We start from the raw sequence: 24,144 nt of genomic DNA, 5'->3' as shown, positions 1-24,144 counted from the left end.
GGCAGTGCCGCCCGAGCCCTGCCGGAAAGAGCCGAGGCGGCGCCGGGGCCGGGCGGGCTCCCCGCCGGCGGCGCCTGCGCACGGCGGGCCCGCTGCCGGTTGGTGCCGGCGCTCCGCAGTGGGGGAGCGGCGGGCGCGGAGCCGCGGCCGGTCCCAGCGCCAGCGGAGCACCGGGCGCAGCCATGTCTGTGGTCGGCATCGACCTCGGCTTCCTCAACTGCTACATCGGCGTGGCGCGGAGCGGCGGCATCGAGACCATCGCCAACGAGTACAGCGACCGCTGCACGCCGTGAGTACCGGCGCGCCCGGGGCCCGCCCGCCCGCCGGGGGCTGCCCCGCGCGTCCTCCCGCGGGATCCCCCTCACGGCCCGGCCCCTGCGGCCGGCCGAGCCGGGAGCCGGCACGCTGCCCCTTCCTGGGAATGCGTGTGCTGGGAAGACACTCGCGTGTCCGGGTGTGCGTCCCGGCTCCCGGCGGTGCCGGCGTGTCCTTGAAATCCCGCGCTGTGCTGGCGGAGGAGCTGCGTGGCTCCCCGGGCTCGGGGCATTGCTGCCCTCGCAGCGCTCTGCTCTCGGGTAGCCAGAGATCCCCGCGGAGCGCATGTGTTTCCACAACTCCGGAACGGCTGCCAGGGCTGGGAGCGCTTCCATTAAGAATTGTATGAGTGGTAGCGAGACTGGCGAGGAGGAGGAGGAGGAGGAGGTTGATTCAGCAGGGAAGCGGCGCGATGAGTTCCCTTTCTTTAAACCTGTTCCTACTTGCACCTCATCTGTGGCCCTGGAACACCGAGGTCTGGCAAGGAAAGGGGAGGGTGGGGGGGACACTGGGCAACGTCCGTGATGATGGGAGACGCAAGAGTAGGTGGAGATTTTGCTCCTCTGTTTCTATGGGATACGTCTAGGATATTTAGAGCTCCATCTGTGCATAATTTTGAAGGAGGATTCAGGAATTCGTGTAATACTCATAAAAATCGGGGGTTGGATGGTGCTTCTCTTTTTGCCAAGGGACTTGTAGCCCACAGAGAACAAGCTGTTTCCACTGTGCGAGACAGTAGTAACTTAAGCACTGCTGCCCTGGTCTCGGAGAAATGTAGCTTTGCTTTCTAAAAAGTTGATTTTTAAAAGTACAGAGAAGTTGATTACTGAAAAGTATGCCGTCTGTTTTCAGTGGGAATACTCTTGAAAATTCATTTTGCTATTTAGAAAATAATGCTTTTCATATTAACTCTCAGGAAGCAATTATCCTTGTGCACTAGATATGCAGTGAGAACTGAAATTCTCTGGCCTTTCAAATGCAAAGTATCCCATGAAATTGTTGTCCAGAGAATCCTCAGGCAGCTGCAGTTTCCTTCCCCCTTGTGATGAAGAGCACTTCCAGTTTTTTCTATTTTTGGGGGTGTGTTCTTTGCAGGTAGGCTTACCTGCATTTGATATTTTCTATACTAATGTCTGATTAACTGTACTTTCAAGATATTTGCAAAGTGATTATGAAAGAGGTTCAGGTTAGCAATTACAGCATCTGGAGTGTTCGTACACTTAAAGATAGTGCTTGTCACACCTTAAGTGACATTTTCGTTGACCTTTTCTGTTTCAAAATGTAGTAATACAGGAGACCTTGAGCAACATCTTTTCTACTGTTATTGTCTTGGGAGAAATCAAGCAAAGGTAAACAGAAATGTAACAGGTTCATTACTGTTATGTAAGTTTATTGTGGTAGCTAAATCTTTACTTCAAGTGGGATTTGAGTGATGTAGACAGATCTAATTCTTCAATCATCAAAACTTTCCTTATTGCACATAACACAGTAAAGGAACTTACTTGAATGTTCCTGTTGAGGTGCTCACATCATGCAGGTACTTGAGTTAGCTATTAGTTAATTAAATTCTGTAATCCAGTGCTTGGGATTGTCGGTGTTAGTATAGCCGTGTATCATCCTGGAAGCTTTAGCACAAATACTTTACAAAGTGGGACAGATTCTGCCAATAAGCCATGCGGTTCTGTGGAACTTGGATATTCCCTGGCCTTTAGCCCTGTATCTTTTTGAAAGTTAACTGACACTTGACTTTTCCTGAGCTGGGAACTTCAGCAGGTCTGTTTAACACGTTTTCAGTGCTTCTGGCACGTTAAACTCATGGCAAATGGCCCTTTCAGGTGCTCTGCCTCACCACTGTGGTTTCGTGGAAAAACAAGATAGTTGTTGATAGCTCATAAATTATTTCACACCAGGTGTGATTAATGCAATCACATGCTGTAATTAAGATGATGTAATACGGAATCATGGAAGCAACTGAATTTTTTGAAACTAAGGAGGACACATATATTTTTTTGACATCTCTGCTTCCTAGCAGCAGGAGGGAGAAACCATCCATCCTCCTGTGCTGGAAGTGAGTAATTGAGATAACCCATGGCAGGAGCTCTGGGGCCTCTGAGATGGTGCTGCGTGCTCTGGATGGGGTCCTGTGCAAGTAGTGCTGTGCTGTCTGTGAGCAAAGGCAGGTTCCTGCACTGAAAAGGTCTAATGCAATACCATTAGTTTGTAAATCATTTGCTTGCTGTGGAAATGGCTCATTTATCTGACTTCCCCTAATTATCACAAGGCGTAATTGGGAGCTGTAGTGTTGTGATGTTAAAAATTGTAAAAGTTGGTTGTGAAAGCTGAACTGTGTATTTGAAAGTGCAGGGTAATGCCTCGTGTGTTTGCAGCAGTTAAATCTGGAAAGGGTTTTGGATGTTAGAGAGGAGAGGTTGCTAGAAAATACTACCAGAGTGCAGTGCCCTCAGTGATGGAGAGGAAGCAGTCTGCTCGAGTGACCTTTATGCATTCATTAAACAATTACACCAGAGCTGTATGAAGTCTGGGTTTCTCTGTTACTCCGGAGTGGTCATAGCCAGATTGGTTGCATTTTGGGGAAGAGTATTTCAGGCCTGTGATGTGAAGGTGTGGTGTTAGTAACTTCCAGAATAGAAGAGAACATTTCCTTCTGTGTGTGAGGGCCCACATGGTGGCTGGGGCCTGAGCAGCGTTTGCAGATCCAGGGGGGTGTTCAGTGGTAGCCAAGAAGCTTCAGGGAGCTGTGGATTACAGTAGAGCTTCCCAAGCAAGCCCTGGGTGCCTGGGAGCTGTTCCCGGGTCTCTGCCTTTCTGCCTGTTTGCTGCATGTACCTGGTAGTTCTCAGTTGTGCAAGCGCTTCACAGCTCGTTCAGCTCCCGGGGTTTGCGGGTTGTTTAATTGATGTTTTAGGATTGTTGCTAAGGGCTCTTAAGAGTGTGAATGTGGCCCTCTCAGGCTCAAGGGTTGTTGAGTCGAGAGAAGCTGGTAAAGATCAGGGTTTTGAATTAGAATCCCACAGGCTTCTTAGGTTTTTAACCTGTGACCCAGAAGTAACTATCAGTGCCTTTCCTTCATGATAAGATCTGTAGAGCATTTAAGCTTTTACAGAATTCCTTAAATGCAGTTAGAGTGACAACAGTTGCAGTTGCTTGCCATTTCTAAACTAATTTACCAAGAACAAAATAACTAGAATTCCACTTCAGGTTCTGGTGCTCCATGCAGTAATGCTGGTGTTTAACACATCCATGTTCTGTTGCTTGAATTTTTGTGGGTGTTCTAAAGTACCATGGAAATAATTCGTGATGTTTTCTTTTAAAGCTGATTTTTTTTTCTTTTTTTTCTTTTTTTTTTTTTTTTTAAACTTAGAGCATGTATATCTTTAGGATCCAAGACCCGAGCCATTGGGAATGCAGCAAAGAGCCAGGTAAATGGTTCAAAAACTTTTCTGGCTAGTAAACAAGTTCATCTTGGGAAAGATTGTCCTGGAGTAGGTTCTTTTGGTAGCTTAAATATTGTGTTCACTAGGATTTGTTTGTTTTGGTCCTTTCTTTGTTTAAAAGCCTGTCCTGAAAACAGCTAGGTTAAAACACTGATGAGAGAGTAGGTGTGGGAAGGTGTTACATTCAGATGGGATCTGAATTAGAGGAGAACTTTAAAGGAAGGGAAATGTGTTAATTTATTGAAGGTTCATTTAAGGTTAATATTGGTAATAACTCCACTAATTCCTGCAGGCAGCCACTGCAACAATATAGGAGCTTAAATATTTCATGCTGTATTAGAAAGCTTCTCTAAAATAAAAAGTGCAGTGAAAATTGATGGCAGCAAATTACTGGATATGTCAGAGAGAAGTACATATTAATTTTTCTAACAGAGGCCACAGATTAAAAGGTAGATGATTCTTTGTCTCCTCACATTTTGCTTCTCAGTGAATCTGTGGGGCTTGACACAGGGTCAGTGTGTGCATTAAGCCCAACTTAAAAATTCCTTTCTGCACAGCCCTCTGTATCAGAATGTCATGGGTAATGAAAATAATATTTGCCGCAGATTGTCACAAACGTAAAAAATGCAGTACATGGCTTCAAGAAACTGCATGGAAGAGCATTTGAAGATCCTTACATACAAGCTGAGAGGGCCAAACTTCCCTATGAACTTCAGAAGATGCCAAATGGTTCAGTAGGAGTAAAGGTGAGTGAGAGCTTTGGGTGGAATCTCTCTGGTGGTGGAGGTGAGCACTTAGGGCCCTTGTCACTTAACTTCCTGTGTGGTCACTTACATTTTCCTTAAGGAAACCAAATACATGCCTGTGTCTCTAAATAAGTCTGTACTTTCTCCAAGATGTCCATGGAGGTTTCTTACCAATCATACTGGTTTTCCATAGTTGAATTAGCTTTTCACTTGACCTTACTAGATTTACCTTCAAATCTGTATAATTGCAGTGTGAGATTTAGTTCCCATCAGACATGCAGAGACCAAGTGTCAGGAAAACAGCATAACGCTCTGAATATGAGATTTGAAAAAGTCGTTTTTAATTTGCTTCCAAACTAAATGGCAGGAGTGCTTGGGATTGCTGGAGAGACAATGGCTTGTTAGGAATTCAGGGCACAGAACCTGCCATGAAGGCTGAAGATTCAACTGCATTTCCTGAGCAGGGCAGGACTGTTGGAATTGCCTGGAATACACCTTCCCTGCCTCCTGTGCTTGAGAGACTGTTGCAGGAAGCAAATGTTCCTTGGGCTTGCTCCAAAGCTTGTATTTTTAGCTTGTGTTATAGGACAATGTGATCCTACGTGTATAACACTCCTTTTTTGCTGCTGTTTTTTAAATTCAAAGTACACAAGCAGCAGAAATACTGTATCATTGTGAATAGTCCCTTGAGATAACTGAGATATTAAGCTTCCCACAAAAAAAACACCAAAAAAACAAAACAAAAAAAAAACCACAAAAAAAACCTGAACTGTTGAAGATTTGTTGTAGGGAGCACAGATCAATTGACAGGGAGTTACTTGAGTCTAGAGCCTGGTGTTCAATGGGTCTCAATGCTCAACATCAGGAATAATGTCCAAGCTGCCCATCTTGAGCGCGAAGTTGAGGTGATTGATCCAAGAATCCCAATTCTCTGTTTCAGGTGAGGTACCTGGATGAAGAGAGGCTGTTTGCAGTGGAACAGATCACAGGAATGCTGCTGGCCAAACTGAAGGAGACTTCGGAAAGTGCTTTGAAGAAACCAGTGGCTGACTGTGTGATTTCAGTAAGTTGTGATGTATATATGGCAATCCATAGGCAGCTTTATGCAAGGTAGGGCCATTTATATGGTGGTACAATGCTAGGAGGCACAAGTAGTGGATAGAAGTCTTATCCCCAAAAATAGGCCTTTTTTATAGGTTCTCCAGATGAGAATACTTCTTGAAGAGCATGTGTGAGGAGATTAAAAAGTTGTTACATTGAGAGTGTATTTTCAGAAAGGACACAGTGCTTAAACTGATCCAGTCTGTCTGTCTCCAAGGGCTACAGACAGTATTTCTGATTACTGTAGTTCTAGTTACAAATGAGAGCTGTCGTAGGTGTAAGCATATCCTCCTTGCTTCCAAAGAAACTTCGTAAATGCATGTTAAATTTCTTTCTTGTTACATGAGTGAGCACTGTTGTAGTGCAGTTGAGAGTCACCTGAACGTAGGGCTCTGAGGGTCATGCTGATAATTTGACACACCCAAACTACTTGGCTTTGTTTGAAAAAGTGTTTTTGTTTTGCTGGATACGAAGTCCTGTGTGTGCTTTTCATGTGGTCTTTGTTTACTGGCCCTGGTGGGAAGTTTGGGCATGAAGGATTGCAGTTAATCCCTTCTCTGTCAGGCAGAGACATGGGAACTGGAAAGCTGTATACTTCAGCTGTTAGAAGTCTGCTTTGATCTTTTTCCTTGCTTCCTTACACCTTAGGAAGACACTGGGAGAATACCTCCCACACACCCAGGGATCCTTGGCAATGCCCCACAGTGGTAGCCAGCAAAACACACAACAAAATGGAGCTCTACGCTTGCTGAAGAGGTGCCAGCTGGTTGCAGCCAGATCCTAAATGGGCTCTATCATGCTATTTTTGGTGGCACTGAACCTTGTAGCATGCTGTAAGCTGGCACTGTGGTGGCAGTGATAGCTGAAAAATTGATACAGGTTCAAGTTTGATTCCATCATTGCTGCAGTGCTTCTGCCATTGGTTTACTGTAGGGCTGTGTGAATATTTGTTGGGTTGACTTTTTCAAACTGGTGATGATTTTAAGATGAAAAACTCATTAAAACAATCTGAGAAAGCATTTTCAGGATTTTTGCTTTTTTTGCTTTTTTTTTTTTTTTTTTTTTTTTTGGTGTGGGTGTTAAAATCTGCTTTATTTAAAACAACCCTGATGCCACCTCATTTTTGTTGTATTTTGAACTTTTTAATTAAAATATGCACTAAAATGAATTAGCTAGCTGTTTCAGACAGCCTTATTAATTTGAGGTAGGCTTTTAAGAGTTTCTTGTGGTAATGCCATTTATAGGATAGCTTGATGGGCAAGTCTGACTACTCTGAATTAAAAAATCCATATCCCATAATATCCAGTGTCATTGTTTTTTGGAAACAGGTCCCTAGTTTCTTCACTGATGCTGAAAGAAGGTCTGTAATGGCAGCTGCACAGATTGCAGGATTAAATTGTCTGAAGCTGATGAATGAAACTACAGCAGGTAAAGGGCTGGGACTTCTCTTGTCCTTTGAGGCCGTTCAGGCTGTTGAATGTGAGGGTGATGACACCCTGCTGTTACAAAATTGGGAGTTTGGGAGAAAGCTGTCCAGGCTAGTACTGCCCAATCCAGTTTGGGAACTGGAAACACAACAGTGGGGTGATGTGCAGCACTTGGGAGGCACCACGAGAGCTGGGGTTTGCTAGCCTGAACATGGTCACTATGGGAATAGCTTTGGAAATAAACCTGGGATCTGTGCTTAAAATTGTGGCAATCCTTTCAGCTGTAGCAAAGGCACAACTGCTTTTATAAAGTAATTTACTCTCCTCTTTTGGTTTTGATGAGTTCTAAGGTAGAGCATAGAAATACATAACACTTCATGGGGACTAAAGCTGGAGCTGCTTAAATCAGTAATTTTTATTTTTCTTGATTCTCTTTGCTTTTGGAAAATCTCAAAAAGCTTTCCAAGTGAGTGCTGGTAGCGAAAGCTTGGACTCATGTAAATTAGTCTTCCAAAACAATTTCTGTATTTCTTGCGCATGCTTGAACTTTTCAAAGCTAAAAAATTCTGAAAGCAAGGCATTTCAAGGGAGAGGTGTAGACATGAATCTTAATCTGTGCCGCTTCACAAATTGCAGTGTTAATTTGTCTACAAGCAGAATTGAAATGCAGGGTGAGTCTTTATTAGTGCCATACCTTCACGTGACATCTCCTCTCTTGTCAGTGTAAAATGTGTTTCCAACATGGTTTTGACTTTTTAGTAAGAGTTATGAAGGTGTTTAGAAAGGGTAAACATGAGCAGTGTCTGTCTCTTGGTGGTGCTTTCAATGCGTGGTGTGTGTGGCTTCCCCTTACATTCCATGGGTTGGTGTTTTCCAGTTGCATTAGCCTATGGAATATACAAGCAAGATCTGCCAGCCTTGGAAGAGAAGCCAAGAAATGTGGTCTTTGTAGATATGGGGCATTCTGCATATCAAGTTTCCATCTGTGCTTTTAACAAGGGAAAACTGAAGGTAATCTTTTAAGTCATATATTAAAAGCCTGAAGTATTTAAAACTCAAAATACTACTCTGTGGGAAGATTAGTTCTTCTAAAAAATAAGTGTCTATAGAAAATATATTTTAAATGTGGAATACAAAAAAAAAAAATTATGTTAGATTTTGACTATTTCATCAAGTCAGTTTTCGTAAAATGCAGAAGTGAAGCATCCTAAAGTGTGTTTTGGAAAGTGCTTGACAATTGAGGACACTGCACAGGTTTTACCATATCCCTGAAGTATTTGCATATTCAGGGAGCCTCCTAAGCATTGTAGTTGTGCAGCTGACTCACTCATGGGAGATTCTTGAGTTGCCTTGAGTCACTCTGAGATGTTGGGTTTTTTTATTTTTTTTGGTGCCATCCATGACAGTTCAAAGTCTGAATCCAGTGGGATGTGAAGTAAAGCTGAGCAGTCTTTGCTTTCTGGCTTGGAGAGTTTTTTGTCTGTCTACTAAGAGCCTAATGCTTTTGTGGGCCTGTCTCTGGTAGCCAATGCCACCTGAAGCTGTGTGGAAGGCGATGATGTCACATCTTGCTGCACTGAGTAAATGACACAGAACAAACCTTGTCTGATAACTTGTGATCTTGTTCTTTGACTTCTGCCAGGTCTTGGCCACTACCTTTGACCCTTTCGTAGGTGGTAGGAATTTTGATGAGGCTTTGGTAGATTACTTCTCCGAAGAATTTAGGACAAAATACAAACTGAATGTAAAAGAGAATCCCCGAGCACTGCTGCGATTGTATCAGGAATGTGAAAAGCTCAAGAAGCTGATGAGTGCGAACGCATCTGACCTTCCACTCAATATCGAGTGCTTCATGAATGACCTGGATGTCTCCAGTAAGATGAACAGGTACTGGGTGTTGTTCCCACTGAGGGGCAGAGGGTTGTGGTCTCTGAGCAGCCTGGTAACACCAAGCACTCTCCCTGCCCTGCAGAGCTCAGTTTGAGCAGTTGTGTGCTGCCCTTCTGGCCAGAGTGGAGCCTCCTCTAAGAGCAGCCATGGATCAAGCCAGTAAGTAGAAGTTACTTGAGGTGCTGCTAGCAATCCAGTCATTCCTGATCTCTTTAATGATTATCTTTTCAATGTATTTTTGTATTTATTAGAATTGCAAAGCTAAATACTGAAAAGTTAAATGTAAGTTCCATTCATATGCTTGCCATGAATGCATGATCCCATTCCCGCCTCATTTAGTGCACATGCTACTCTGCAACCTTGGTTATTGACCCTCGTTCACCCTGTGTCATGGAAAAGGTTGGCACTCTGAATTTATTAAAAAGCACCAAACAACCAAACCAAAACGATGATGGTAAAAGGTATTATTCTTTACTGCAACCTTCTGGCCAGCCTGTTCCATGTGATACTTATATGTCCTCACTGACCTGGTCATTTGGCAGTATATTCTTAAATTGAGTTACCTAAAGCATGTGCCAATAACAAAGTAATTTTTTTATATTGTTTTATTTTCCTTTGTCTAATGTAGTGTGAAGGAGAGAATTTAGACTTTTAATAGGAAAGGTTTTACCCTCAATTCCATCACCTTCAACTAAAAGAAAGGGAAGAATTCTGGTCATCTTGTGACTTGGCTAGATAGCAAATACAGAAATACAGGAATTAAAAAGCTGAGTAACTGCTGAACAAAGCTGTTCAAGGACTGACAGTTGTTTGAGATGACTTCATACACATATCCTGATTTCAGAATTAAAAAGTTAACCTTCAAGCACACTGTGTTATTTCTTAGATACATTAGCTTAAAAAAGGTTTTCTTCTTCTCTTTTGGCAAGCAAAATTCAGCCAGACACAAAATGAGATCTATTTGGGTTTAATTTTGTTGGTTTTGTTTGGGAGAGGTGAGGTATTGTCCAATAGTGCGGAAGACCCAATTTCACCCTTAGGAGTTTATGCACAGCTGAAAGGGGATGCACGTGGACAACACACTTAAAGGACAGCTGTTCTCATTCCGTGCAAGAATGCTTGGCTTCTGCGTTTCTCAGGTTTATGCAACTAGAAAACTTTGTAGCCTATAGTAGAGACAAAGAGTTTTCTTGTCAGCCATGAAATACATTCAGTGCTTGTCACAGTGTCTAGATAATAAGAGAACTTTTATCTTTTTTTCTCTTCTTTTTTTGTCCAAAGATAGCTTTCTGATATGTTGATGATAACTTAAGGGCATGCACTCTCTTTTCTAGAACTTCAGCGTGAAGATATCTACAGTATAGAAATAGTAGGTGGGGCTACTAGAATTCCAGCAGTGAAAGAACAGATCTCTAACTTTTTCTGTAAAGAGATAAGCACCACGCTAAATGCTGATGAAGCTGTTGCAAGAGGCTGTGCCTTGCAGGTATAGTTCCTGAAATAAAACTTTAGTATTGCTTCTTTAACATAATGTACTAATGAAATACAGCTAACCACAAGCAAAATGTACTGCAGCTGAAACAAGATGCAGAGTCTTACTCATTCTTTCACTATCTGGTGACTGTGACCATGTCAGAAATGATTCTGTTACATTCATTAATTTGCTGCTGTGTCATGTTAGAAGGATGGGCTTGCTAAAAAGACCTGTTAAATTCTGCTGTTGCACTTCTGTGTCATCACTTGGAACCTTTGCTGGATATCTTTACTGAAAATCATTGAGGAAATAACATCTATTACTTTAGTTAAGTCTTTCAATTTAGTGAATTCTATGAAGTTTCTGTTAAAAAAAAAGTCTGTGATAAGCAGGACCTCCATATGGCCTATATGATAAGTATTAATTCTTGTACTTGCTGTTTACTTGACTGCATGGATATAATAAACTTCTGGTCTTTTTTTTTTTTTTCTAGTGTGCAATTCTTTCTCCAGCTTTTAAAGTGCGTGAGTTTTCCATCACAGATGTTGTTCCTTACTCTATAACACTGAGATGGAAATCATCTTACGAAGAAGGAACAGGGTAAGTTGTACAGTGCCTACAAAACCGTGTGTGTTTGGATATAAAGAAAAATGTTGAGCTGTGGAAAAAAACAGGCCTCAGGCTTTGAAGCTGTTGTGCACTTGTACACTTGAAATTTTAATTTTCTTTTTTAGCATTTTACCTTTCGGGTTCCAGTTACTGCTTAACAATGGGAAATACAATTAATTAAAATGTTGGGGTGAAGTTGCCTAATTTTTAGTAAGTGTGACAAAATGCAGAGTCCAGCTTTGAGACCTAGAGGCTTTCAGCCTCCAACTCTTGTTAAAAACTGACCTAAACTAAATCACTGCTGCTTGGTTAGGAGTTGATTGTTAACATACCTTGACTTTGATTATCCATGAAATTCTGCTTAGAGGTTTAATGTTATCTAATGTTTATTGCTTTAGGGAGTGTGAAGTCTTCAGTAAGAACCATGCTGCTCCATTCTCAAAAGTAATTACTTTCCACAAGAAAGAGCCTTTTGACTTGGAAGCTTATTATACCCATCCACATGAAGTGCCTTATCCTGATTCCAGAATAGGTAAGGACATGGGAATAAAACCCCCATTCCTAACTCCTGTTGATACAGGAAAAAGTGGTTCTTCTTTTTTGTAAGATGCATTATCTCCATATTTTCTAGCTTACAGAAAAACTTAGGTTCTTTAGAAAGTCTCAGCACAGGCTTCCTGATTTAAATGTAGTGAGCAAAACCATATTGACATCTCTGTTGGACATGACTGAAAAAAATTCTGCCTTCTGTCTATCTTTACAGTTTCTGAATGCTTCAAAAGAAGTATGCAGTAAGAGTTCAGTGCTCTGTTGTCTGGTTCTTTCAGTCTCTGTAAAATTGATAAGGATCTTATGTGCCTGCCAGCCTGGGTTTTTCAAAGAAATTGGATTAAAGGAGCTGTTGCCTGTCTGGACAGATAACTTGTCTCATGTGATCTGTCATGTCTCTTTCTGTTAACCTGAGAATATAAAATACAGGTGTTTCCTCAATTTAAGCATCTGTAGTAGAGTCTAAAGAATTAGATGGCATAAATAAGTTTCTTGTTAGCTAATGCCACCTTACTTGCAATTATTAGTACACTCCTTGGCTTCATTAATTCATTATTTTATTCACTGACTTATGAATCAGGTACAAATTTATTGCTATATATTTGGCTGTCTATGCAAGAAGTCTGTGGTCTTGAGGAAGAAGCATTCTTCTTCACATATGCACATCATCTATACTTAAATTTTCAGCAAGTTTCAAAATAAAGTATCAAACCCACAGCTTTTAGAAACCTTTCTGAGCACTGATCATTCTCCAAAAAATGTAGTGTAGCCATGTTACCAAATTCAAACAGAATATTTTATCTCTGTTAACGTTTTATTTTTCAGTGTGAAGTTTGAGTTACGTGGACAAAAGAAACCATTTGAGATGAATCAGAGTAGTTTCTCTAGTGTGGTTACAGAAGGCAACAGAGAAGTAGAACACCTAGAAAAGTACTGTCTTGTTTTTTTATGGAATACAGATAAAGCAAAAACATCTTATTAATTATCAGTGAACTGGTAATAATTGGGGAACCAGCTTTTAGTTTATCTACCTGCAGCTTACATTGTAGGATTGTCAACTACGTAGAAAGTTTCCAAATAGTTTCAGTTATGTGAAGTTGCTATTTAAGTTAACACCCTTAAAGGAATGCATTTGGGTTTTTTTTTTCCCTCATTCTCTGCATTTTGGTACAACAATTAAAGCCACCTCTGTTGTTTCCAAGGGCGTTTCACTATTCAGAACGTTGGTCCCCAGCATGACGGCGACAACTCCAAGGTGAAGGTTAAAGTGCGCGTCAACATCCACGGGCTGTTCAGCGTGGCCAACGCGTCCATCATAGAGAAGCAGAGCATCGAGGGGGAGCACAACGACACCCCCATGGACACCGAGTCAGCAAGTAAGAACCAAGGCAGAGATGAGGAGCTGGTATGTAAAGCTTGTAAACATCTACACTGTCGTTCTGACACCAGAGCTGATAATTGCAGGGTAAATCACCGTGCTCCGCTTCTGACAGTTACTGCTTCTCCACCCTTAAATTACTGCTTCGGTTATGCAACACATTTCTTCATGTTTATTGCTTAAGTGCTGGTGAAGCGTGGCACTAAGAACAAAGAACGGAAAAAACGGATTCTAAAAAAATGAAGTCGTTTTTTCATTGTTCTTCATAATCTCTCTAATAGTCTTAGCATTATCTAGTGTCACTAGCAAAAGGCAACGTATTTAATGAGATCTGTCGACAAATTCCAAAGGTTTTTCTTCACAAGCTATGTTTTTAATGAGTAAAAAAAAAATATGCTATTTCTTTATACATGGAGAGCTACACTGCCTCCTGAAAATAGCTCCCTGTGAGGTGCAGCTGGGCCCCTTTGCAGTGCAGAGTTGAGATCTGCGTGCCAGGGAACGCTTTGGAGCTGGAAACAGCAGCACCAGCGCTGGCCCTGGCAGCATTTCTCCTAAGAATTTGCCTTAGCTTCTCCCACTTTAGTTGGATATTCTACAGGAATTAGAGCAAATGGTTACACAAGAAGGATTACATAATTGGTATAAGCAACTTCTTAAATACTATGCCACTTTCCAGGAATGTGGGCATATTTGAAGTGCTGAACATGGTGCAGGTCCTTGTGGGCAAGTGCTCCATACATGATGTTTGTAATGAAGTGAGCAAAGGTTGGGAGTGCTAGAGCTGACATTTGGAGTAAGAGGCATGTGGAGCTTACTGGTAGTGTACTGAATTCAGAATGAGAGTAGCTGCTTCCATGCTCAGGCTTTCTGTTTGTAGCACTTCATGCATCTAACACATCTTCTGTTTTACAATGGTGCTTGTCAGCAATTACCTTTCAGTATTGAGGATGATCCCCTCGACTCTGAGGAGGAGGTTTGTGGTGTCTATGTGTTCTATTATTCCCTCTCTAGCTATTTCCTATAGGCAAAGCAGTTCCTTCCAGTTGTTGGCTTTTCTGTGTGAACAGTAAGAACAGCAAATGAGGACTTAGATATTACTTATTTTCTACTCTGAAGTGACAAAACTTTAAATTTGGTAGAAGTAGCCTTCTTGTTTTCCACTTCAAATTGCAACCTGTGCTAGAGTTTGAAATCCTTAAATAATTGTTTTTATTAATTTGCAGAACTAGTAGTAAATTATCCTACATGCATATGTAGTCTGTGAATTCCTTGTAATGGAGGCAATCTTGGGCCTTTCAGACCTTAGCTACAGCTTGTTAGTTATTAATGCTCTGGATCTCTGATGATAAGAATCATCCTGGAAACTTCAGGCTTACCCATTACTGTGTCATTAAAAGTGTTTTTCAGTGATGACATGGAGCTGTATTACTTAAACCACGTGATCTGCATTAGTAATTTAACAGTCTTTCAGACTGTTAAATTTAGAATAAGTGATAAACTTACTGAAAAATTTAAGTCAGGCTGTCTTTATTTTGGGTGGCAAGGAGGAAAGATAGCAGCCTCTTGGGAGTACATGAGCAACTACTACAGATGCTAATTTTTATTGTTTTCACTGTCTTGTGAGACAGGTGCAGGTAATAATTGCAGTGGTTAAATTATTTCTGCTTTGGTTTGCAAACTTTAAAGTTTTGGTCAAAAATTACAGGAAGTCAAAGTTCTGGCTGTTCCATAGAGAATCCATTGTTGTTTCCTTTGGTGGTGGTGTGTTGCTAGAATGTTCTTTGATTTCATTTTATATGTATTTGTTTCTAATTTAAAGTGAGTATTCACAAGGCTTAGTGTAATTATGTAACAGGGACAGACAGCAAAATCAAGCAACAGAGTAGAATTTTCATTTGAATTTGAAAGATATAAATACTACATCAAAATGCCTGTTTAAACATAGTGAAGGATAAATTTTTAAGATTGATTCTGAAATTCATGTGTTGTCTGTGATTTGCTGTAATTGATACCAGTCCTAAATCTTACAGCAAACCTTTGCATTCAGTTATGTAACTCTCTGCAGGATAAAATGCAGGTTGATCAAGAAGAAGGTGTGCAGAAAAGTCAAGCTGAACAACAGAACCAAGCAGATGAGGAAAGTGAAAATGCTGGAACTGAAACAAAGGTTTGTATTCAGTATTGATATAACATATTTTTTGCCCTCTATTCTCACATTTAATGATTTTGCTAGTTGAAAAACATGGGACTGTGTTTAGAGAACAGCTATATTGAAATGGTTAAGTAAAGAATCCTACCATAGCACTTCAAAGTTTTAATCATGCTACACTGGAAACTGAAGTAGGTTTCTGCTGTTTAACTTGGTTTTACAATGAAGATGGAATTTAGGAAGATTAGGAGACGTTGTGAAGAATAATACACAGTGCTTTAAGCTTTTCAAGTTTTCTTAACAGTTCTTTAAAGAAATTAAATTTTACCTGTTTGGTTCCAAACTAAGGTAATAGTGATTTTGGATACAGAGGAATAATTAGGTCCTTAATTTACATAAGATTAATTTGTAGCTGTCTTAACTAGTTTCTTTGTCTCTCTTTTTTGAGCATAAATGTAGTAGTATATCCATTCCTGGGAGGTTTCTCAGTAGTGTCACTTTTTTCATAGGCTTCTTCTGGAGAAAAGCAAGATCATCCCTCCCAGCCAAAGGCTAAAACAAAAGTTAAGAGTATTGACCTCCCTATACAGGCGAGCCTCTATAGGCAGCTGGGACAAGATCTGATCAATTCCTACATAGAAAATGAGGTAAGCAGCATAAAGAGGTGGCCACTCAAATTAATGTCACTGTAAATAAGTATCTAAAAAATATTTGCAATCATCAACATAGCTAATTTAGAATTCTTTAGGAAGTTGCCCTTAATTATAACGGGTTTTGTGGTTTGGGGTTTTTGGTGAAATGACTCAATTTCTCTGGACTTTCCTTAGCCCATTGTGGTTGTGCTTGTAGTGATGACTTACACAAAGGTGAACGTTTTTATCAATAATTGTGAATTACCAGGCCTCTGCCAAGTTCTCTGGTACAGTTTCAAGAGTAGTGACTAAGCTGAACACTTAAAAATGCTTTCAGTTTTAAGTGTGTCTTGCTCCACCCTAGGGGAAGATGATGATGCAAGACAAGCTTGAGAAGGAACGAAATGATGCTAAGAATGCTGTTGAAGAATATGTGTATGAATTCAGAGACAAACTGTGTGGAGTCTTTGAGAAATTTATCACTGAAGAGGTAAGACTTACCTGTATGCTTCAGCTGTTGGAAAAAGTTCCTTTGTATTTATAAATTTTGTGTATGTTTTGTGGAGGCTGCAGGGGTCTCTTGGACTAGTTTTGGAATAGGAGATGCCTTGGCTTCCCAGCAGTGAAGCTCAAGTTAACGCTTACACCTGGCATTTGACTTGCAGAGTTCTTTACTGCCTCAGAAACTCCTCAGTGGTAAGGAAGGATCAGGGATGCAGGAAGAAAGTAAAAACCCTGTGGTCAGCATGGGAAAGTAGGACAGATCACCATGAGCTTCTGAATGGCATGAGTGGGTAGGAGTAAAAAGGAAGTGAACAGATGATGTGGAACACTCTTCAGAGGTGCATGGACTGTCTTAAATAGCCTCGAGACTGATTTTATAACTCTGGTAAACTTCACCTGCAAATCACATGAGTAGGGCTGTCCTGCCTCTTTAATCACTGTAAAATCTTGGCTTTGAAGTCTGTTAATTACTGTTTTTCTTCACTATCACTTTGAATATTTTAAGCTGATGAAGCAGTCCTGTTTTGAGTAGGGTGGGTTTTTGCCAAGGAGAGAAGTCTCATTTGATGTGTTCCTTTCTGACTTGGAGTGTCCATAACTTGCTTTGTAGGATTCAAACAAGCTGACCTTGATGTTGGAGGACACAGAAAACTGGCTTTATGAAGATGGAGAGGACCAGCCAAAACAAGTATACATGGATAAGCTTCAAGAATTAAAGGTAAAATTTTAACTCGTTTTCTAGAAAACTCATTCATGTATTTTTGGGGGTGGGTGTTCAGGTTGTGTATGTTCAGTTATGAAATGAGCATAATGTTTAGATCTAGAAGTACAGTTTAATGTGAGTTGTGTTCCTAATTTGAAAATGGTTGAACTGAAGCAGACTGTCACTAATGACAATAGATTTAATTGCTGTGGGAATTTTCTGACAGATTTCTTACAGTCTGAAAGAGGCTTTTGAGTAGTTAGACTGCACTCCTGGGTGATGAGAATTAAGTTCCAGAGTATATATTCTGTTTTCCTGTTCTCAGTGATCTTCTGCAGATGTATAATAAGACCAATTTTTGGGTCTAATATCCAGCAGTAAAGGCTCTGGAGTGCTTTAACAGTAGCTTCCATTGTATCATTTGATTATTGATGACAAACACCCCCTAAACGCTTCAGATTTTAAGGATCTGATGGGGAAAATGTGAGTTCTGATGAATAGCTACCCACTTCCTAGTAAGCTGAAGTATGTGTCTAGCCCCTGGGTTCCAGCTGTTTACTCTGCAGTCACATTTCCTCAGGGGGAGGAATAACTAATGCAAACAGCAGTGTAGATCCAGGCAGCTGCCTGGATACCAGCATTCAAGAGAAAGAAAAAGCAAACAGTGGATAAAATTAAAAGTTTTCAGATGAACTACTTGAAAATTAAAGCATCTGTTAAAGCCTAACTGGTTTCTGTTCCAAATGCTTTTCTTGCAGAAAACAGCAAACTACCAACCCTAGAAAGGACAGTTACTATTCCTGTGTTTTAACTTCTGCTTTTTTATGTTGTTGGACTAAAGCAGTATACAAAGACTTGGCTCTTTGAATGGGTGAGGAAAAGGAGTTAAAGGCAGCCTTCCTTCCCATGCTGCATTTTATTCTTAGAGCACACTAAAGGAAATACGTGTTCTGTAAAGATCTTTATGCTTAATATTCCAGAAATTTGGACAGCCTATCCAGGAAAGATGCATGGAACATGAAGAGAGACCAAAAGTTCTAAATGAACTGGGAAAGAAAATTCAGCTCCTTATGAAAGCAGTAGAAGCATACAAAAATAAGGTAAAGCCAAATGATTTCAGCTGTTCAGTGATTATAGGTGTTTTGATTTTGGCTGTAGAGTCTTTTGTGTTTAAACAAATCCTGTAAAGTTTCCTCTTGCACTGCTTTAGAAGGGCTGTTGTACTTCTGAGAACTTTAAACCTGTTCTGCATTGCTAGCAGAAAGAGCTTCTTCATGAGAACATACATCAAAGATTCATGTGCTGGCATCACTTGAAATGGATCTCTGAATTTACAGCTGTTACCAGTGTATCTGTAACTTCTAAGATTAACTCAATTGGGTGAGCAGCATATTTTAGTGGGTGCTACAAATACATGTCTCTCTCCTCAGGATGAAAAATACGACCATCTAGATCCTGCTGAGATGGAGAAAGTTGAAAAATACATTAATGAGGCTATGAATTGGTTGAACAGCAAAATGAATGCCCAGAATAAACTCAGTCTAACTCAGGATCCAGTTGTCAAAGTGGCAGAAATACTAGCAAAATCTAAGGTAAAAAAATAAAAATTGTACTTGTTGAGTTTTAATTTTTCCTGAACCAGGCTTTAGCCTAGAACTGAACTAGAATATTACATCTGCAGAGGTTTTAAAGCTATTACAAGATCTATACAGAGGGAGCAGCAGTTACAGCACTCTTCAGTGCTGGCTCTTGGTTTACAGTAGTTACCTCTGCACAATCCTTTTAAAATAGCTGGAGTTACAGCACCAGGTTTCTACAGAATGGGTTGTCATACAGGTTTGTAACAAATAAAGAAGTCCTCAGGTAGTGAAAGACCTTTTTTGAAGTTTCTAGGCTTGATAGAATAGAGAAGTCTGGTCTTTGATAATGAAACTCCAGGCCATTACGAACCAGAAACAAATTAGAGACGTTCTAGTTGAATGCAGTTGCTGTGCCACCAAATGACCTTGCTGTCTCACCTGTGTCACAACTAGGAATTGGATAGCTTCTGTAATCCCATTCTATCCAAGCCCAAGCCGAAGATAGAACCTCCCAGTGACGGGCAGCCCAAAGCTAATGGGGAGCACAACGGGCCAGTGAACGGACAGAGCGCTGCTGAAACAAAACCCGAACCAGCAAAGGACAACCCGCAGCAGACCAAACCCCCCGGAGAAATGGAAGTGGACTAAGACCTTGCATTTCTTTTACTTCATTAAAATAGTGCAAGTAACCACAGGGTCCATTCTTTTTGTCTGGTACACACCTCAGATGTTCAGTTACTCTTAGCCAAACTTCTGTCATTTGTTGCTGAGTAGTTTTGAAAGTGTTTTATATTAAGTACACCTCTGATGTTCATTTCCACTGATGCTGCTTATGTGGAGCTTTAGCCAAATGTAGATTGTATAAGTCAGTTGAAGCTTTCCCAATATATTTTATATCAAACATACAGAATTGATATATAAATGGCAACAATCTACCTTATTTAAAGCTTTTATTGTGGATAAACCTCAGCTCCTTTATTCAGGAAAGGATACTGTATTGCACTACTGATGCTCAAGTGTAGATCTAATTGCATCTTTATTTTGGAAAAATATTGGAATTGAAGTGGCAAAAGCTGTCACTTGAAGCACTGACCTTTTCTAGTTATTGTATTGTTATAATTTAAATATTAAAATAGAGGTTAGTTGGCATACCAGTCCATCTTGTTGATGTACCATGAAAATTGTACGGTCTTTTTCATAGGAACTGAGTAATACGAGCTTAAGCGTTTTTTGGGTTCCCATGCCACTACCAGTCTTCATTACAAACTGCTCCAGCATGTGGCTCTGCCGTGTGCTGGAGTTCCTGGTCTCTGCACATCGCTGTACATACCCTATTGCGCTTAGCACGGGGTGATGCTGGTGAGAACAGGATGAAAGGGGAGAACATTCAAGGCCTGCTGCGTAGCTGTCCCTTGAAAATGTCTTATTGCACGTGGAACTACTTTCCACTTCTTTTGTTTTGAATTCAATTTACATCTTGATCGTATCTTGGCCTGGGGAGGAGAAACAGCACAAACAGTGCTGTGTAAACTGGGTATCACCACCCTGATTTTGAGGTTGCTTAAATGCTGTTTGGTGCAAACTTGAAAGAAATGCTGAGAGCTTATTTAAGCCTTGATGCTCAGCACGTAATTTTTTTGGTCAAGGACCAAAACAAAAGAGCTTAAAAACTGGATATTATTACCCCAGAGATGGAATCTACTTGATGAAGTTGTATAGCTTACCACTTGGCTTTGTCATTTAGCTCTCTAATGAAAGTGTCTACAATGTATTACACAGTAGAGTCACTGTTATCTTTGATACCTCTTAAACGTTGTCAAGGTCCAATGTATGTTCCAAATATATTCCAAATGCTTCTGTCGGTCACTGGGGTACTGCAGCACTTACTAAAGCCAGTCACTATTGACTCCAAACAGCTCTTCTGTTACCAGAGTGGGAATGGGCTACTCTGACTATAAAAAGTAATTTCTTTACCCAGCATAAAAAACTGAAATAAGTTGAAGTGTATTGCTTCAGTGACTTGAACTCTGTCCTAGAAACAAATCCAGATGTTAACCAGGCACTCCTACAGCAGTTCTCCTATAGGAGGTGTTGCTGTTGTAAACAAGAACTACAATCTTTCTGGCTTTGGCAGCTGTTTTATCTTCAGCTGTGCCCTTCATCTTCTACCACTTCATGCTACAAAACGTGATTTGTGAGCCCTGGGATAGGTGAATTCCACCCTCACATATCTTCACAGACAAAGGAAGCATAATTTATGGCTGTACATAAATCTGCCTAGACTAGTTCAAGTACTGGAATTGTATCGTCACAACTGACATCAAGTGACTGAGATGCTTGTACTTGGCTCCCGTTCCTGTTCCTCTTCCATGCAATCAGTGTGGATGGTCTGACACCTCAGTTTACATGTTTAATGCCCTTGAACTAAAACTGAATGACCTTGAGGAGAGCTGTTCTGCAACCTCAGTCTTGAGTTCTGCCACGGTAGTCACACCTCTGGCACTGAGGGGGTGACGGTACTGCAGCATCAGCTGTCCTTTGTCAGGCTGAGCTGGCTTTGGTCTCATAGGCTTTAAGACCATTTATATCCTAATGGCTTTTACCACAGCAGTGTAATGAGTAGCATTCTCAAGTACTGGCTTCTTAAAATCCAGCTACACAATAATTTGTCTAGGTAGACTTCTTGGTACCTGTGGCAGAAGAGCACAAACTGCAGGAATCTCCAATGTCAGCTCTTCAGTAGCTAAAAGGTCATGTGCAAGAACAATGTCCTCTGCTCATGGCCATCAGACGCTTAATACTACATCACAGATGTGTGAGGCAATGCTTAGGTTAAAGGCTAGAATAATTCTGCACGCTCAAAACCAGATATGGTTCAGACAAACAGTTGTAGTCAAGTTTTCTTACTAGAATAGGGTTTTTTTTGCTGTGCATCTGGTCTGTCTCTAGATCCCTGCTGAAGAGGAGTGCTGACACAGACTGCCCACAGAAGCTGGCTCTTGAGGTCCATGTTAGGAATCCCATTTGGGATGGCAGAGTTGATCCTTCCTCAGTGAGTTGACATTAATATATGACTTGCTCGTATGTAATCTGGTTCCTGTTACAGAGATTTTACCAGGACAGATTTAAGTACTTACGTACTATGCGCAACTTGAGGTTTTGTGTGTCAGACTCAATGAGCAAGTTCCCTCTGCCTACCCTGACAGCACCAGAGTGAGTCTTTGCTACATAAAGTTTTGTTAGGGAACCAGCAGTACTCTGCTGCTCTGCATCTTGTATATTACAACAGCAGGAATTTGTTGGTAATGTCTTACTTGAAACTTTCTGCTGAGGGCAAGATATATTTCTGATATTTGAAAATTGTTCCCTCTGTCCCACAAAAAGAAAAAAAAGGAAGCAACACTATCTTTGTAAAGGCAGTAGAGTTTGTTTAAAAAACAAAAGTTTTATAAATCAAGTTCTAAAGTTTCATGTAAGGATCTGATAACAAACCAGCATAAATACATTGTTTTGTTTTACCAGTAAGAGTTTCCTTGCCTTTAAAGAGGACTTCTTCTCTCCTGTCTGGAGCATTAATGAACTTGCTCAAGAAAGGACTTCAAAATTAATTTAATTTTCTTCACTAAACTAAGTCTAGTTTAGAGCTGATTCATGAGTTCCTGTACACTTTTTGTATTGCGGTACTTTAGGCTCCAGGGAGTTTCTTTGAACTTCATTCAGATGTAACATAAACAGATTTGTAACACGTAAGTTAGGGTTTTATGCTCTCCTTTCTTGAAGCTGCTGCTTCATGACAAAATACCCCTTGATTCTGAATGAAGGTTTTGATTTTGTTGTTGCCTGAATTTGAATGAAGACTCCTCTCCCTTCCTGGCTTCTGGCAGTGTCCTTGCATTGCTTAAATACTGCCTTTGGGGCAGGCTTGCAAAACATGGAGTGGTGAGCAGCTGGGTCCTGAATGCTCACAGGCAGTTGGGGAACACCCAGCCTGTATTCCACAGCCTGTATTCCCACTCTGCCTCCCACAGCCCCGGGGCAGAGTGAGGGGGAAGGTGCCCTTTCCCTGGCACCACAGCACAGGAGGGGCAGTGCAGTGTCTGCCGTGCAGCTCCACCATTCTGGACACCTTGTGGTGTGTGGGATGGAGGCTTTGCTTCTCCCACCTACAAGTGGAAGATACTGATGTACAGCATCCAATCTGTGTGTTGATGAGATTTCTTTGTATCTTCGGCATTGGAAATTCCTTAATATTTTCCAGCATCTCTGTGTGCTGAACGCCATCTCTCCTACGGATTGCTAATAACAGTTCTCAAATACCCCATATTTAAGTGGGAGTTTTCCTGTAGGGATTATGGAAGCGTAATTTCGGGAAACAAGCAAGGAGCTGGCAGGAGGTTTTTCTTCCCAATTATTTTTTTGACATCAGTGTGAAAAATGAACAGCCTTAACAAAGCTTGGAATCTAAACTTCTCAGAGCTCTGGTTTTCCATGCCTGTCAGTTAACCAATGCTAGCGTCTAAAACATGAAGCCATGCTGCAAACACACTGCATTTGCTGGTTCAAAGCACCTGCCCAGCTGCTGTAGAAGCTAAATTCAATTCCTGTAGACCGGTGCCATCATGAACCTCATTCCTCAAAATAGGACTTTTCATTGCTGTGTAATCACGCTGTAATACTTCCACACCTCTGTGAGCCATTCTCAAGTGAAGCTCAGATGCCCAAACTTGAGTTGTGGGCTGGTATAAGGTTTGCTTGCTTATTCTTAATTGCCACTAGCTGTGAGTTTAATGGAGAAATATTCTATTGCCTCTTACACTTCTGCTACTCTTAAGTTTTTTCATCATTCAGGCACCAGGAGACAGAAACTCTCAAAAGAGGTGGTAAAAAACATGTTTAACAAAAGGCGTTAATGCCTCATAAATTTTAATTTCAACTCCCAAGATAGCAGTTGGGAGTATAAACACAAGCTCTTAGTAGCTACAGAAAGTCTGTGGTGGCTGACTCCTAGCTGAATTCTTAATTCTCTCTGGATGAAATTTGAAGACTTCAGCCACTTACTACACCTGTAAATAACAGTGAAAACAACTAAATGTGACTGTTGGCACTGCAGAATACTAAACCAGGAATGTGCTTGATGTGACTTACTTGATACAGCTGTTAAAACTTGGATTCCTTCTTTCCTGGTCAGGAGGAAATACATCAAGCAATGAAAACCAGGATTCATTGCAATGAAATCCATCAAGAATCATTTTAAACAAGAATATAATTGAGCTATACCCACCAGCCACCTCTGGCCACTTGGTCAACAAAGTGTTGAAATAGTTTAATTAAGCTGATCAAAAAAGGTGGTAGTCCCTGAATGTTGCAGTGGTTGGAAAAGTGGAAAAGTTTCTTTCCATAGTCGATAACCATATCTCCATGGGTTGAGGGGGGGAAGAGATGGGAGCGTCAGAATTTAAAGCGGTGTTTAAGTATGGAAAATGTTTACGATGTATGTAAATGGGATTCTTAGTAGTGACAGATCATGTGCAAACTGACAAGACTTCAATTTATTTTTGAATGGCAATGTAGATTGTCAAGGTTGTGTATAATGATAATAAATATATAAACCGCTACTTGAACCATAAAT

The 24,144-nt window shown here is 40.8% G+C and overlaps 1 protein-coding gene across 1 annotated transcript; it reads left to right on the top strand.

Moving 5' to 3' along the window:
* The first annotated feature begins 104 nt into the window (after positions 1-104).
* Positions 105-23,383, top strand: HSPA4L (heat shock protein family A (Hsp70) member 4 like). The gene is made up of 19 exons (XM_005525538.3): positions 105-289; positions 3,698-3,755; positions 4,376-4,516; positions 5,457-5,579; positions 6,946-7,045; positions 7,922-8,055; positions 8,687-8,931; positions 9,017-9,093; positions 10,269-10,420; positions 10,902-11,008; positions 11,416-11,549; positions 12,769-12,971; positions 15,013-15,114; positions 15,606-15,743; positions 16,093-16,218; positions 16,843-16,950; positions 17,916-18,035; positions 18,366-18,527; positions 18,969-23,383. The coding sequence occupies exons 1-19, from the start codon at positions 183-185 to the stop codon at positions 19,161-19,163; spliced, it is 2,532 nt and encodes an 843-aa protein (XP_005525595.2). The 5' UTR covers positions 105-182; the 3' UTR covers positions 19,164-23,383.
* Positions 23,384-24,144: the final 761 nt, after the last annotated feature.

Source organism: Pseudopodoces humilis, chromosome 6 (assembly GCF_049639895.1).
Source record: "Pseudopodoces humilis isolate 2021_Gansu_Grassland_sample_001 chromosome 6, ASM4963989v1, whole genome shotgun sequence".
NCBI lineage: Eukaryota > Metazoa > Chordata > Aves > Passeriformes > Paridae > Pseudopodoces > Pseudopodoces humilis.
The sequence above is the reverse complement of the archived record's forward strand: the minus strand, read 5'-3'. Positions and strand labels throughout refer to the sequence as shown.